The 16,564-nt window shown below is 46.1% G+C and overlaps 1 protein-coding gene across 5 annotated transcripts in view; it reads left to right on the top strand.

Moving 5' to 3' along the window:
• Window positions 1–16,564, top strand: part of prdm11 (PR domain containing 11) — a 176,216-nt gene that overhangs the window by 31,099 nt on the left and 128,553 nt on the right. For 3 of the 5 annotated variants that reach the window (XM_078220398.1, XM_078220395.1, XM_078220396.1), the window contains exons 3-5: window positions 119–160; window positions 557–669; window positions 1,032–1,294. In XM_078220398.1, coding sequence (XP_078076524.1) covers window positions 119–160; window positions 557–669; window positions 1,032–1,294 — 418 coding nt within the window. The remainder of the gene's footprint in view (window positions 1–118; window positions 161–556; window positions 670–1,031; window positions 1,295–16,564) is intronic. The other 2 variants (XM_078220400.1, XM_078220397.1) reach the window with 1 other exon arrangement.

Here is a 16,564-nt window from a genome sequence, read left to right as displayed (position 1 = left end):
GTGAATATTTCCTGCAAGAAAGGAAGGACTGATGACCTACTCCTATCATTTATAACTGGGAGTCTATGGAAATTTTCTTAGAATGATTTAATGGGCTCTTTCCCCTCTCCCATCACAGGGAGGTACCTGGTCCCTGCTCAGTGTCCTCAAGAACACCGAGGTGAGATATGGAAATTCCCATAGCGTTTCCTATCATCCAGAGATTAAAGATTAATTTCCTAAATACTGCTGTGAGTAACCTGCAGGAACATTAGAAAATTGTAGTTTTTTATTTACTTTCAGCATTTTACTTTTATTAATTCTAAAAACATTGATGATGGAGAGATGGGAACAGGGTGTTTGACTGGGTTTGACTCCAGGAATACATCCAAGCAGAGTTAGAAACCCAGGAAAACTCACTTTGTAGCAAATTATTGCTGATCTAAATCATTGTTCTTTGTTACATCAGTTGAAATCTTACACTGCATAAACCAAAAATTATGCCCATATTTCTTTGGTCTTGACACGTGCTTAAATTTCATTCAAACTCATCTTTCCTTTCTTTGCCTTCTTATAGCATTGTGCCAGGCCATACCCAGGTATATCCCACAGAAGCAGAACTGGAATTGGGGAAGGTAAAAGGTGAAGAAGTGATGATGAATGAATCCCCTGAGCAATATGAATACTGGTGTAAGTGGCTTTCTTATGATCTTATAGAAATATGTTCAGTTGTTCAATCATATAATCCCATTGGAACAAAACTAGGCACTACAATATCAATAAAGCGATTACTGAGTAACTTGACGAAGACCTTGACTTTGAGATGAGGTTCTTGACTGCAATTTCAACAGAGATCAGGTAGAATTCTTGTTACAAAAAGATTTGTGTTTGTTGAAATAAGGGTGGTTGTCATGGTAGACTTTGTCAGAATAAAAAAAGATCAGAATAAAGGAAATTTTAGAGCAAGTGAGATTCAGAAAATATGGTTTAACTGCACTTTTTTCTTCTATGAATGTGCATCTAATTGAAAACTATTGTCATTTGTATCTCAGTTTGTGAGACTTGCCAGGAGTACTTCATTGATGAGTGTGCTCTTCATGGATGCCCAATATTTGTTGCTGATACGCCGATACCAGTAGGTACGCCAGACAGGGCATCCCTCACGGTCCCTGCTGGTGTAGCAGTTGTGAAGGAGCCTGGAGGAGAGATTGATGTTCGTTGTTTGGATGTCATCATTCCAAGAGGAAGGATATTTGGACCATACGAAGGAGAAGTGTGCCAAACCGATAAGTCATCCGGGTTTTTCTCATGGCTGGTATGTGCTTTTCTTTACTTAAAAAGAACATGTGCCCATACGCACTTTGCAGTATGGCGAGGGGTACATATCTTTGGCAGTTGAACATTGCCTTTAGACCAGAATAAGGAGAACTTTATAGGCACATTTTATGAAGTGAGGTACCTAAAGTAGAGCCTTGCTTAATGAGAATGTAGGACACAGAGTTTAGAACATTGCAAATTTGTCACTTTGACCTTCTTTCTGATCTGTGTTTCCATTGAATGAGAGTCCCTGCCAGGAACCTTGGGTAAATTTGGAGTGCAGAAGAGGCTGGAATAGTTCTACCTCACAATAACATTCCTGACATCATCATCTGACGAGAGAGTGAAAGGAAAGGATAAATATGTAGGATATACAGTGCAGAAACAGGTCATTTAGCAAACCAGTGCATGCTGGCGTTTATGCTCCATTTGAGTGTCTTCTCATCTAACTCTTTAATTGTAAGCCTATGTACCCTTCTCTTTCATATGCTTGTCTAACTTCCCCTTAAATTAATCTATTATTTGCTCCAGCCACTCCCTGTGGTTGTGAGTTTCACATTTACATTAGTTTCTTCTGAATTCCCTATTCCTTAGGGAAACTTGTTTAACAGGAAAAAGAGGGGAATTAGATGCATAAAAGAGTGATGAAGAAACTGAAGTATACATTGAGCAGGAAAGGGGTGGAATATAGGCAGATGTGGAATAGAAGAAAAAGAGATATAGAGACTCGTGGAATTTATAGGGGAATTTGGATGCTTATGGAAGAAGAATGTGGATAAGTGTCGATGATGGATAGGAAGGATATGATTTTGAAGCAAATTGAATAATTGTTGAATAAAACAGAAAAGATTGAGTCCCATCATCACAGGGAAAAGGCAAAAATGTCCGGCGTAAAAGCCCTACTGTTTGAAGCTATGAAATAAATCAGGAAGTATGAAGAATAGAAAATCCTGTATGGAATAGTAATCAAAAAAGGAGCCACACATATTTCTGGAGTGGAATCAAAGGAAGATTGTATTTACGAACATGAATGGTTCCCGCATTACAATAGGGCATCACAATAAGTGACTGGGCAGTTGAACTGTCCAGATAGAGCATAAATCCATAAAGGAAAGTCAAGTCTGACAAAAGAGAGAAACACGGTTAACGGGAGGGATTTTCCCATCCTTCCTATGGGCAGGATCTTCTGGTCTTGCCGAAGGTGCACCCGCACAGCGGGTTTCCTGGCAGCGTGGGGTGAATTCAAGGGGAATTCCCATTGACAGTGATGGGGCCAGAAGATCCTGCTGCCGGCAAATGGTGGGTTACCACCTGTTGCCAAGAAACATGCCACATGGAGGACCAGAGAATCCCGCTCAATGTTTCAGGTCATGAACCCTTCATTCCAATGAAGGATCCATGACTTGAAACATTAACTGTGTTTCTCTCCTGATTGATGTTAGCAGATCTGCTGAGTTTTTCCAGCTTCCTCTGTTCTTGTTTCAGATTCCAGCATCTGCAGTATTTTGCTTAATCAAATCTCAAAAGTGTAGTAAACAAACATAGTAGAAAAGGGAGTAGCTAGTTGTAATTCATATTGGACTTCCATAAGGCATTGAGCAAGGTTTCATGTAGGAGACCATGAACAAAAATGAGAGCAAATGGAATTGTAGGAAACCTATTGGCCTGGATGGGAAATTGGATAGGAGAAATGAGTCCGAGAGTATGGATAATAGGTATGTACTGTAATTTGTAGGAAGTGGCTAGTTGTGTCCCCCTCTGTGGCTAGTTTGTGTGGATCTGTACTTGGGCTCAGCTTTTCAGTAGATCTACAGATGGTTTGGTTGAAGTGATGTAGAGCATCATTTCTAAGTTTGCTGATGACACTAACTTACATTTCACAATAAATAGTGCCGTTGTGATCAGCAATTTGCAAAGTGATATTGATGGACCAGGTGAGTGGGAAAAACTGGCAGATGATGTTCTCTGAGAGAAAATCTGAGGTCATCCACTTTGGATCCAAAAAGATAGATTTTCTAAATGGTGAGAAGTTAGGAACTGTTAATAAGCAGAGATATTTAAGGGTCAAAATATGGAAATCCTAGAAGCTAATGAACGTACAAATAATAATTAAAAAGGCTAATGAAATGTTGGCCTTTATTTCAAGGTAGCATGATATTCTGGTTAGAATCCATCTGGAGTACTGTATTACTTTCTGGGCAAAACCCTCAGGAAGGATATATTGGCCTGAAGAGGTTATATAATAGATTTACCGGAATGAAATTGGGTCCAAAAGGGTTAAAGACAAGGACAGGTTGCATGAACAAACTTGTATTCCTTGAATAAATAAGATTAAAGGGAGATCTCTCAATCTATCCTATCAACTCATCTGATCACCTTAAATATGTCATTTAAAAGCTATTTCCTCTGGTGGAAGAGTTCAGAACACAGGACGATAACCTCAAAATTAGAGCTAGCCTATTCAGGGGTGATAAGAACATAAAAAATATGAGCAGGAATATACTATATTGTCCCTTAAACCTACTCCACCATTCAATACAATCATGGCTGATTTTCTGCCTCACTTTTCCGCCGACTCTCCAAATCCCAATGTTTCATGAGAGCAAAAACCTGACCATCTCCGGTCTTGAATTCATTCTGTGATGGAACATCCACAACCTCTGGGGGAGAATTCCAAAGATTCACAACTCTCTCTGAATGAAGAAGTTTCTCCTCATTTCAGTCCTAAATCATCAACATTTATCTTGACACAGTGCTCACATGTTCTAGGTTCTCCAGCTAGGGGAAACAATCTCTCAGCTAGGGGAAACAATCTCCACTGTGAAGCTTCTTCAGAATTTTCTATGTTTCAATGAAATCATCTCTCATTTTTCTTAACTTTAGAGACTGTAGGCCCAATTTAGTCACCCTCTCATCATAGGACAACCCTATCATCACAGGAAACAATCTAGTGAACTTTCACTGTAACATCTCCAAGACAAATATATTCTTCCTCAGATATGGAGACCAAAATTATATTCTTATTTTCCAGGTGTGCTTTCACCAAACCTCTATACAATTGCAGCATAATTTACTTTTTCTTGTACTCCAGTACCTTTACAATAAAGGCCAATAAACTATTTGCCTTCCAAATTGCTTGCTGTGCCTGCATGCTAACTTTTGTGTTCCTTGTACAAATACACCCAAGTCTCTCACAACATAAAGATTTAAAAGGTACATTACTTTAAAAAAAAAATTTTGCTTTTCTATTTTGACTATGCTGCACCATCAATCAAGCAAAGACTAGTTTGTATGCAAGAACAAATAGGCTTTTATTCGCAAAAGACTTGGAGCACACCCATGCTGATGAACTGGTCCAGAGACTGAGGCAGGGGGTGGGGAGCAGTCACCTTTATACCTGGACCAGGGGGGGAGGAGTCCCGGGCAGGGCCGGCAGGGACGTGTCCAGGCATGTCACACACACACACAGGCAATAAGCTAACAGTGGTTTACCACATTCGGCCCGTTTTTAAAAAAGGGTCCGGCGGGGGTGAGGTGGGTGGAACGATATTTACAGAATTACAAATTTACAAATTTAGTCTCTCTGGGGGCTTGATCTGCCGCTGCGACCGCCGTAGTGCCGGTTGTGGTGTCGGTTCCGGTGGCTGCGGTGTTGGTTCAGGCGCCAGGCCGTAGTCGCTTGAGTCGTCTGTAGTCCCTTCCGATTGTCGGGTGTGTGGTAGCAGCTCCTGGGGCTCAGGCGTGCTGTATACAGGGGTTGGGGTTGTGGGTCGTAGTGGTCCCTGGGGCACCTGCAGGTGCCAGGTCTTGAATACAAACCGTGTCCTCCCGCCCGTCGGGGTATGCCACATAGGCGTATTGGGGGTTGGCGTGGAGGAGTTGGGCCCTTTCGACCAGGGGGTCCGACTTCTGGGTCCTCACGTGCTTCCGGAGCAGGACAGGGCCTGGGGACGTCAGCCACGATGGCAGTGACGTCCCCGAGGAGGACTTTCTGTAGAAAGTCATTGCGTCTTGGAAGTGCAGCAGAGAGGGAGAGATTCGCGAGAGGAGTGCTGCGGGTAAGCGCTGTTATTTTTAACTTACTTTTTCGCGGGTTTTTTCTTTAAAAATATCTAAACCCGGAAGTGGTCGCGCAGGGAGGTCTGGGAGAGAGAGATTTTTTTTCCCCAATAAATTGGAACAGAGAGGAATCCCGATACTCTACACTTGTAGAGTATCCCACTCTCCCTCCTCCTCTAACCTAAAAAAAAAGACCCAGTGAGAGCAGGGCTTTGGAGAAAACAGGAGGAGGAAAGGTAAGTTTAAAATTTTCATTCACTTTTTTTTCCCTGTGTGTTTAAAGGGGCAATTATGAGTGTGAGGCCAGTATGTTGTTCCCAATGTAGGATGTGGGAGGTCCTGGAGGCTCCTAGCCTCCCGGACGACCATATCTGTGCTGGGTGTGTTGAGCTGCGGTTCCTAAGGGAACATGTTAGGGAACTGGAATTGCAGCTCGAGGACCTTCGCCGGGTTAGGGATAGTGAGGAGGTCATTGACAGGAGCTATCGGCAGGTGGTCACACCGGGACCATGGGAGGAGGGTAACTGGGTAACAGTGAGGAAGGAGAAAGCTCAGTTGATGGTGAGCACCCCGGTGGATGTGCCCCTTAATAATAAGTACTCCTGTCTGAGTACTAATGGGGTGGACAGCCCACCTGGGGGAAGCAGCGGTGGCAGTGTCTCTGGAGCTGAGCCTGGCCCAGTAGTGCAAAAGGGTAAGGAAAGGAGGGTAGTGCTAATTGGGGACTCTACGGTGAGGGGGTCAGATAGGCGTTTTTGCGGACACAGACGGGACTCTCGGATGGTGGTTTGCCTCCCTGGTGCAGGGGTCCGGGATGTCTCTGGTCGAGTCCCAGAAATCCTGAAGGGGGAGGGAGAGGAGCCGAAGGTCGTGATGCATATAGGTACTGCTGACATAGGTAGGAAGAGGGAAGGGGTCATGAAAAGAGAATATAGGGAGTTAGGTAGACAGCTGAGAAAGAGGAATGCAAAGGTAGTAATCTCGGGATTGCTGCCTGTGCCGCGGGAGAGTGAGAACAGGAATCGGTGGAGAATGAATGCGTGGCTGAGGGACTGGAGCAAGGGACAAGGATTTGGGTACTTGGATCATTGGGACCTCTTTAGGGGCAGGTGTGACCTGTTTAAAAAAGACGGGTGGCACTTGAATCCCAGGGGGACCAATATCCTGGCGGGAAGGTTGGCTAAGGCTACTGGAGAGACTTTAAACTAGAAAGGTTGGGGGGAGGGAATCGAAATGAGGGGACTGAGAGCGAGGAGGTTAGCTCGCAAATAGATAAGGAATGTAAACAGGGTAAGAGGGAGGTTAGATGAGTGATGGAGAAGGGAAGTGCTCAGGCTGAAGGTCTGAGATGTGTCTATTTTAATGCCAGGAGTGTAGTGAATAAAGTGGATGAGCTTAGAGCGTGGATTGCTGCTTCGAATTGTGATGTGGTGGCCATTACGGAGACTTGGATGTCTCGGGGACAGGACTGGGTGCTTCAGGTGCCGGGTTTTAGATGTTTCAGGAAGGACAGGGAGGGAGGCAAGAGAGGGGGGGGAGTGGCACTGTTGATCAGGGATAGTGTCACGGCTGTAGAGAAGGTGGACGCCATGGAGGGATTGACTACGGAGTCTCTGTGGGTGGAGGTGAGGAACAGGAAGGGGTCGGTAACGTTGCTGGGTGTTTTCTATAGGCCGCCCAATAGTAACAGAGATGTTGAGGAGCAGATGGGGAAACAGATCCTGGAGAGATGTAGGAATAACAGAGTTGTCGTGATGGGAGATTTTAATTTCCCAAACATAGATTGGAATATCCCTAGGGCTAGGGGTTTGGATGGAGAGGAGTTTGTTAGGTGTGTCCAGGAGAGTTTCCTGACACAGTATGTGGATAAGCCTACTAGAGGAGAGGCTGTACTTGATCTGGTGCTGGCTAATGAACCTGGACAGGTGGAGGATCTCTCGGTGGGTGAGCATCTTGGGGATAGCGATCATAATTCTATCTCCTTCACGATAGCATTGGAAAGAGATAGGATCAGGCAGGCTAGGAAAGTGTTTCTCTGGAGTAAAGGGAAATACAGTGTCATCAGGGAGGAAATTAGACGGGTAAATTGGAAGGAGGCATTCTTGGGGAAAAGTACCGAAGGAAAGTGGAGGATTTTCAAGGAATGTTTGTCTGGAGCTCTGCATGACAACGTTCCGATGAGACAGGGGGGTGTTGGTAGGGTACGGGAACCGTGGTGCACGAAGGTTGTGATGAACCTGGTGAATAAGAAAAGAGAGGCGTACAGAAGGTTCAGAGAGCTAGGAGGTGTTAAGGATTTAGAGGAGTATACGGGATGTAGGAAGGAGCTTAAGAAGGAAATTAGGAGAGCGAGAAGGGGTCATGAGAAGGCCTTGGCGGGTAAGATTAAGGAGAATCCCAAGGCTTTCTACAAATATGTCAAGAGTAAAAGGATGAGATGTGAAGGCATAGGACCCTTAAAAGGTGAAGGGGGAAAAGTTTGTGTGGAACCGTTAGAAATGGCGGAGCTGCTTAATGAATACTTTACCTCGGTATTCACGGTGGAAAGGGATCTGGGTGGTTGTACTGCTGGTTTGCGGTGGACAGAAAGGATCGAGCATGTGGACATAAAGAAAGAGGATGTGTTGGAACTATTGAATGGCATCAAGGTTGGTAAGTCGCCGGGACCGGATGGGATGTACCCCAGGTTACTGTGGGAGGCGAGGGAGGAGATTGCGGAGCCTTTGGCGATGATCTTTGCATCGTCGATGGAGACGGGAGAGGTTCCGGAGGATTGGAGGATTGCAGATGTGGTCCCTATATTCAAGAAAGGGAACAGGGACAGCCCGGGAAATTACCGACCGGTGAGTCTAACCTCAGTGGTTGGTAAGTTGATGGAGAGGATCCTGAGAGACAGGATTTATGATCATCTAGAGAAGTTTAGTATGATCAAAAGTAGTCAGCACGGCTTTGTCAAGGGCAGGTCGTGCCTTACGAGCCTGGTTGAGTTCTTTGAAAATGTGACCAAACACATTGACGAAGGAAGAGCGGTGGATGTGGTCTATATGGACTTCAGCAAGGCGTTCGATAAGGTCCCCCATGCAAGACTTCTTGAGAAAGTGAGAGGGCATGGGATCCAAGGGGCTGTTGCCTTGTGGATCCAGAACTGGCTTGCCTGCAGAAGGCAGAGAGTGGCTGTGGAGGGGTCTTTCTCTGCATGGAGGTCAGTGACCAGTGGAGTGCCCCAGGGATCTGTTCTGGGACCCTTGCTGTTTGTCATTTTCATAAATGACCTGGATGAGGAAGTGGAGGGATGGGTTGGTAAGTTTGCTGACGACACCAAGGTAGGTGGTGTTGTGGATAGTTTGGAGGGATGTCAGAAGTTGCAGCGAGACATAGATAGAATGCAAGACTGGGCGGAGAAGTGGCAGATGGACTTCAACCCGGATAAGTGTGTGGTGATCCATTTTGGCAGATCCAATGGGATGAAGCAGCAGTATAATATGAAGGGTACCATTCTTAGCAGTGTAGAGGATCAGAAGGACCTTGGGGTCCGGGTCCATAGGACTCTTAAATCGGCCTCGCAAGTGGAGGATGCGGTCAAGAAGGCGTACGGCGTACTGGCCTTCATTAATCGAGGGATTGAGTTTAGGAGTCGGGAGATAATGCTGCAGCTTTATAGGACCCTGGTTAGACCCCACTTGGAGTACTGCGCGCAGTTCTGGTCACCTCATTACAGGAAAGATGTTGAAGCCATTGAAAGGGTGCAGAGGAGATTTACAAGGATGTTGCCTGGATTGGGGGGCATGCCTTATGAGGATAGGTTGAGGGAGCTTGGTCTCTTCTCCCTGGAGAGACGAAGGATGAGAGGTGACCTGATAGAGGTTTACAAGATGTTGAGAGGTCTGGATAGGGTAGACTCCCAGAGGCTATTTCCAAGGGCTGAAATGGTTGCTACGAGTGGACACAGGTTTAAGGTGCTGGGGGGTAGGTACAGAGGAGATGTCAGGGGTAAGTTTTTCACTCAGAGGGTGGTGGGTGAGTGGAATCGGCTGACGTCGGTGGTGGTGGAGGCAAACTCGTTGGGGTCTTTTAAGAGACTTCTGGATGAGTACATGGGATTTAATGGGATTGAGGGCTATAGATAGGCCTAGAGGTGGGGATGTGATCGGCGCAACTTGTGGGCCGAAGGGCCTGTTTGTGCTGTGGCTTTCTATGTTCTATGTTCTATGTTCTAAAACAAACATTCTTTCATGAGGGGTAGCATTGGTAGCTGTGCAAAGGAGTGATCTCATCGAGTGTAGTGCATCAGGGAGGACCTCTTGCCAGCGGGTGACTGGAAGACCTTTAGGTCTCAGAGCTAGTAAAATGGCCTTCCAGACTGTCGCGTTCTCCCTCTCTACCTGTCCGTTCCCCCTGGGGTTGTAGCTGTTGGTCCTACTCGAGGCTATGCCTTTGGAGAGCAGGTACTGTCGCAGCTCATCACTCATAAAGGAGGATCCCCGGTCGCTATGGATATAGCTAGGGAAACCGAACAGGGTGAAGAGGCTGTGCAGGGCCCTGACGACCGTGGACAAGGTCATATCCGGGCAGGGAATAGTGAAGGGGAAATGTGAATATTCGTCAATGACGTTGAGGAAGTATATGTTGCAGTCAGAAGAGGGGAGGGGGCCCTTGAAGTCGACGCTTAGGCGTTCGAAAGGGCGGGTGGCTTTTATGAGGTGTGCTCTGTCTGGCCGATAGAAGTGCGGCTTGCAGTCTGCGCAGACCTGGCAGTGTCTGGTTATAGACCTGACTTCCTCAATGGAGTAGGGCAGGTTACGGGCTTTAATGAAGTGAAAAAACCTGGTGACCCCCGGGTGGCAGAGGTCGTTGTGGAGAGCCTGCAATTGGTCTATTTGTGCGCATATTCCCCGGGACAGGACATCTGGGGGCTCATTGAGCTTCCCGGGACGGTATAAGATGTCGTAATTGTAGGTGGAAAGCTCGATTCTCCACCTCAATATTTTATCATTTTTGATCTTGCCCCGCTGCGTGTTATTAAACATGAATGCAACTGACCGTTGGTCCGGCTAAGTAGTGGCGCCAGTGCCGTACAGCTTCCACTATGGCTTGGGCCTCCTTTTCAATAGAGGAGTGTCGAATTTCAGGGCCTTGGAGGGTTCGTGAGAAGAAGGCCACGGGTCTGCCCGCCTGGTTAAGGGTGGCAGCTAGGGCGAAGTCAGACGCATTGCCCTCCACCTGGAACGGGATGGATTCGTCTACAGCATGCATCGTGGCCTTCGCGATGTCTGCTTTGATACGGTCGAAGGCCAGGCAGGCCTCTGCCGTCAGGGGAAAAGAGGTGGATTTGATGAGTGGGACGGGCTTTATCCGCATAATTGGGGACCCACTGAGCGTAATACGAGAAGAAGCCCAGGCATCTCCTCAGTGCTTTGAGGCTGGTGGGGAGGGGGAGTTCCAGGAGGGGACACATGCGGTCGGGATTGGGACCGATGACCCCAAAACAACACAACACAACCAAGGATGGCGAAGCGGTGTGTGCGAAATACGCACTTCTCCTTATTATAGGTCAGATTTAGGAGTGTGGCGGTGTGGAGGAATTTGTGGAGGTTGGCGTCGTGGTCTTGCTGATCATGGCCGCAGATGGTGACGTTATTCAGGTACGGGAAGGTGGCCCGCAGCCCGTTCTGGTCTACCATTCGGTCCATCTCATGCTGGAAAACCGAGACCCCATTGGTGACGCCGAAGGGGACCCTAAGGAAGTGATAGAGGCGGCCATCCGCCTCGAAGGCAGTATATTGGCGGTCCTCCAGGCGGATAGGGAGCTGGTGGTATGCAGGTTTTAAGTCGATGGTGGAGAACACCCGATATTGCGCAATCTGATTAACCATGTCAGATATGCGGGGAAGGGGGTACGCATCCAGCTGCGTGTAGCGGTTAATGGTCTGACTGTAGTCAATGACCATGCGATGTTTCTCCCCAGTTTTAACAACTACTACTTGAGCTCTCCAGGGGCTGGTACTGGCCTCAATGATCCCCTACCCTAGGAGCCGTTGCACTTTGGACCTGATAAAAGCTCTGTCTCCAGCACTGTACTGTCTGCTCTTGGTGGCGATGGGCTTGCAATCGGGGGTGAGATTTTCAAACAGTGAGGGAGGGGCTACATTAAGGGTCGAGAGGCTGCAGGTGGTGGGCGATCTAAGAACTGCTGATTGCAAACGGAGAGTGGGGGAAAAGGTCCATCATACTCTATGGTGACGCTCTTAAGGTGACTCAGAAAGTCCAGCCCCAGGAGTACTGCAGCGCAGAGGTGTGGCAGCACGAGGAGCCTGAAATGTTTGTACACTGTGCCCCATACTGTCAGGATCACCACGCAGTACCCGAGGACATCCACCGAGTGGGACTTTGAAGCCATGGAGATCGTTTGCTTCACTGGCAGTACTGAAAGGGCGTAGTGACTCACTGTGTTAGGGTGAATAAAGCTCTCCGTACTCCCACAGTCAAATAAACAGTTTGTAATGCGATCGTTTACCTTGATGTCTATCATGGACCTGGCGAGTTGGTGAGGCCTGGATTGGTCCAGCGTAATCGAAGCCACCGTTGGATTTTGCGAGTAGTCACACGCGGCTGATGGCGTCCAAGATGGCGGCCCGCATGGCTCACACGAGGCTGACGGCGTCCAAGATGGCGGCCCACACGGCTCACACGCGGCTGGTGGCGTCCAAGATGGCGGCCCCCGCACGGCTCACACGCGGCTGATGGCGGCCCGCACGGCTCACACGTGGCTGGTGGCACCCAAAATGGCGGCCCGCATGGCTCACACGCGGCTACCGGCACCCAAGATGGCGGCCCCCGTGGGTCGCACGCAGCGCTACTGGGCTTGGAGGTCGATTTCGCTCTGCATACCTTCACATAATGGCCCATCTTTCCACAGCCGGAGCAGATCGCATCCTTCGCCCGGCAGCGTTGTCGGGGGTGCTTCCACAGGCCGCAGAAGTAGCACTTCGGGCCTCCGGAGACTGCGCAGTGGTCGGGTCATTGGTGGGCCATGGCGTGGCGTAGGCCTGCGGCCCTCCCGAGTACAGAGGTGGCGGCGGCCGCGGTGTCCACGATGCGTCCCCGTGGTCGGGGGTGTAGGCCTCGAGATTACGGAAGGCCACCTCTAATGAGTCAGCAAGCGCCACAGTCTTTTGTAGGTCCAGCCCACACTGTTCCAGCAGTCGTTGTCGGATATAGTTTGCCCTGATACCCGTGACATAGGCATCTCTGATTAAGTCCTCAGTGTTTTGGACGGCTGTTATGGCCTTGCAGTTGCAGGCCCTGCCAAGTGCTCACAATGCACGCAGGAATTGATCGCCTGATTCTCCTGGCTGTTGTCTGCGAGTAGCCAGAAGATGTCTGGCGTAGATTTCATTAGACTGTTTGTTGTACTGGCCTTTTAAAAGTTCGATCGCATCCTTGTAAGTTTCAGCGTCTCTAATCATCGAGAATACTTGATCGCTTACCCAGGCGTGGAGCACGTGTAGCTTGTCGATTTCGGTCTGGACGACGGAGGAGGAGGTGAGGAAAGTTTCGAAACAGCGCAGCCAGTGATCAAAGCTGTTAGAGGCTCCTACAGCTTGAGGGTCCAGTTCTAGTTTATCGGGTTTTAGTATCTGCTCCATCCCAAAACTTTTGTTAATAAAATTGATGCACCATCAATCAAGCAAAGACTAGATGGTACGCAAGAACAAATAGGCTTTTATTAGCAAAATACTTGGAGCACACCCATGCCGATGAACTGGTCCAGAGACTGAGGCAGGGGGTGGGGAGCAGTCACCTTTATACCTGGACCAGGGGGGGAGGAGTCCCGGGCAGGGCCGTGTCCAGGCATGTCACACACACAGGCAATAAGCTAACAGTGGTTTACCACAGACTACCAAAGTGACCTTGCAATTTTCCATATTAAAAACACCAAATGCCACCTTGTTGCCAACTCATTAAACCTGTCCATTTTTTTGCCTCTTTGTGTTCTGCTCACAGTTTGGATTTCCATATAGCTCCATTGCATCAGTAAACTTACTATCATCTCTTTGTCTGTCATTAATACAGATTGTAAATAGTGAGGTCCCAGCTCTGATGTGGGGGCATTCCAATAGTAACAGCCAGCCAACTTGAAAATGTCTCTGTATGTTTTAAGAAGGGTGTAAAATAAATTTGGACGTGACAGAATTTAGTTGCATGCAGCTTAATTACCGTGTCCTAAATTAACCCTTTTAACTAATTTAGTTTGACAGAGATATAACCATCAGGCAAAGACTCGGTCACTGAATTAACAAGTAATAGCAAAACTTAATGAACACAAGCAATACAAAACAATAATGCACTTGTCAAGCAATCAAAGACTAATTAAGTTATTTAATGTACTAAAACTTATCAACCAACGAATAAGAGAAAAGAAACTTATGAACAAAACTTTAAAGACTTCACACTTTCAAATGATTGGCCAATCCAGAAAAAGTGGACAATAGTCTCAACTTTTTATGGTGACATGTATTCACATCTACCTCTGGAGGACACCCCACCTTCCTGACATCTGTGCTGACAGGAATCTTGTCTCTGCTCCTGACCCAGTACTACTATTATGATCTCTGTGCTGACAGGAATTCTCATCTCTGTCCCTAAATATCTAAACTGGTTTTCCTTTACTTGCTGTACACAATAAGATGATTCCCGCAATCCTTTTTTAGATCTAAAAATGTTGTACATCACCTTAGCCCATGTCGCTGGAAATCGATGATTGGCCACTGATGTTATAAAGGTTAATGTAATTAGTTCTAACTAGTTGCGTAAATTGCTTTAAACTTAAAACAATTGCTTGCTTCAAGCTGTCTCCCTTATCTTAATGGCTTACAGACAACACATTCATCAACCTAAGACTGAGCCAGTCAAGGCCAATGTGTTCTTGATATACCAGGATCTCATGGATAGATCAGGGTCTTTCTTTTCCTGTCTCTGTGACAGCACTTTTAATCCTTACATAGGGATGTTAATGTGGAAATAGAAAAATAAGAAAAAATACAAAAGATTGACTTATTTGATACCTATCCTTCAAATACAGCTAATTATAAGTTAATTGAGGTACTTCTTTCCAATAAAATCATCTGTTGCTAGTCGGTGACTACTTCATAGTTCTACATTAAGTTAGCTTGTTAAAACAGATTAACAACATCTGCTCACATTAGTACAAAATGGCCAAGTGAAGGAAGCACACTAAACTCTACTAAAATAAAATCTAGACCAGTTTACACCCTACTCTCTACCCTCTGCTTCTTCTGTTAGCCAATCCCCCATCCATGAGTAGGCCCTACTACATGAGTCTTATCTTGTGTTTTAACATTTTATGTAGCATCTTATCAAATGTGTTTTTGGAAAATTCAAATCTCCTACATCTATTATCTACCCTATTAGTTACATTCTCAAAAACTCTAATAACAACAATTATAACATTCATTTATATGGCATCTATCTTATAATAGATCCTCCCAAGATGCTTTACAGGAGCATCATGTCACAAAATTTGACACAAAACACATCAGGAAATAGTAAGTCAGATGACCAAAAGTTTGATAAAAGCGGTAAGTTTTAAGGAGCATCCTAAATAAGGAAAGAGAAGTCCAGACTTTAGGACCTTGGCAGCTGAAAGCTTGGCTATCAATGATGGAGCAATTAAAATTGGGAATGTTCATGAGGCCAGAATTGGCAGAGTGCAGATATCACTGGGGATTGTAGGATGGAGGAAATTACAGATATATGGAGCAGCTAAGCCATGAAGGTATTTGAAAACAGGGAAAGAATTTTAAAATTGAGACATTACTTAACTGGGAGCCGATATAGGTCGGTGAGGTTAGGAACGATTGGTAAGCGGGACGTGGTGCAAGTTAGGATATGTGTAGCAGATATTTGAATTACCTCAAACTTGTGGAGGGTAAAATGTGGGAGGGAGATCATCCATGAGCGCACTGGAATAATTAAGTCTAGAGATAACAAAGACCATAATGAGGATTTCATCAGCAGTTGAGCTGAAGCAAGATGGGAGTTGGGTGATGTTACAGAGATGGATAAAGGCAGTCCTAGTGATGTGCTGAAATGTGGCAGGAAGCTCATCTTTGTGTCAACTATCCACTGAGTTTGCAAACAGTCTTGTTCAGTCTCAAATAGTTGCCAGGGACTGGTATGGTGCTGGTGGCAAGGGAACAGAGTTTATGACGATTGTTAATGTAGAAACATACAGGTTTGGTACTGAAGGAGGCCATTCGGTTCATTGTGTCCATGCCAGTTGAAAAAGAGCTATCCAGTCAAATCTCGATTTCAGCTCTTGGTGGGCAACCCTGCAGGTTTTGGCACCTTGAGTGCATATCCATGTTTTTTAAAAAATATGATAGGGTTACTTTTTTAACCATCTTTTCAGGCAGTGAGTTCTAAGTACCCACCATCCTGGAGTGAGAAAAATACTCCTCACCTCCACTCTAATCCTTCTACCAATTACTTTAAATCTATGTCCCTGGTTATTGACCTCATTATCAATAGAAATAGAATTTTATAGACCTCATTAAATCTTCCCATGGCCTCCTGTGTCACAAAGAAAACACCCACAGCGTATGCAATCTTTTCTTGTAACTAAAATTCTCAATTCCAGGCAACATTCTCATAAACTTTCTCAGAACCATCTCTATTATGATCGCATCCTTCCTGTAATGTGGTGACCAGAACTGTATGTAATACTCCAGCTGTGGTCTAACTCGTTCATAGTTTTATACAATTCCACCATAACCTCTGTTTTTATGCTCGATGCCTTGGCTAATAAAGAAAGATATATAAAGAAAGATAATAAAGTCCAAAGATGCGCAGATTAGGTGGATTGGCCATTGTTAATTGCCCCTTAGTATCCCAAAATGAATAGGTTAGGGAGATTAGCAGGGTGAATACATGAGATCACAGGGATAGGGCAAGGAGAGGGACTGGGTAGGATACTCTGTCAGAGAGTCGTTACAAACTTGTTGGATGCTGTAGGAATTCTATGAAACATTTCCTGTATGTCCTCTTTTTCTTTATTCATTCGTGGGACATGGGCGCCACTGACTGGCTAGCATTTATTGCCCATCCCTAGTTGCCCTTATTCAGAGGGCAGTTGAGAGTCAACCACATTGCTATGGCTCTGAAGTCACATGTAGGCCAGACCGGTTAA

Source organism: Mustelus asterias, chromosome 9 (genome assembly GCF_964213995.1).
Source record: "Mustelus asterias chromosome 9, sMusAst1.hap1.1, whole genome shotgun sequence".
Classification (NCBI taxonomy): Eukaryota; Metazoa; Chordata; class Chondrichthyes; order Carcharhiniformes; family Triakidae; genus Mustelus; species Mustelus asterias.
The sequence above is the reverse complement of the archived record's forward strand: the minus strand, read 5'-3'. Positions and strand labels throughout refer to the sequence as shown.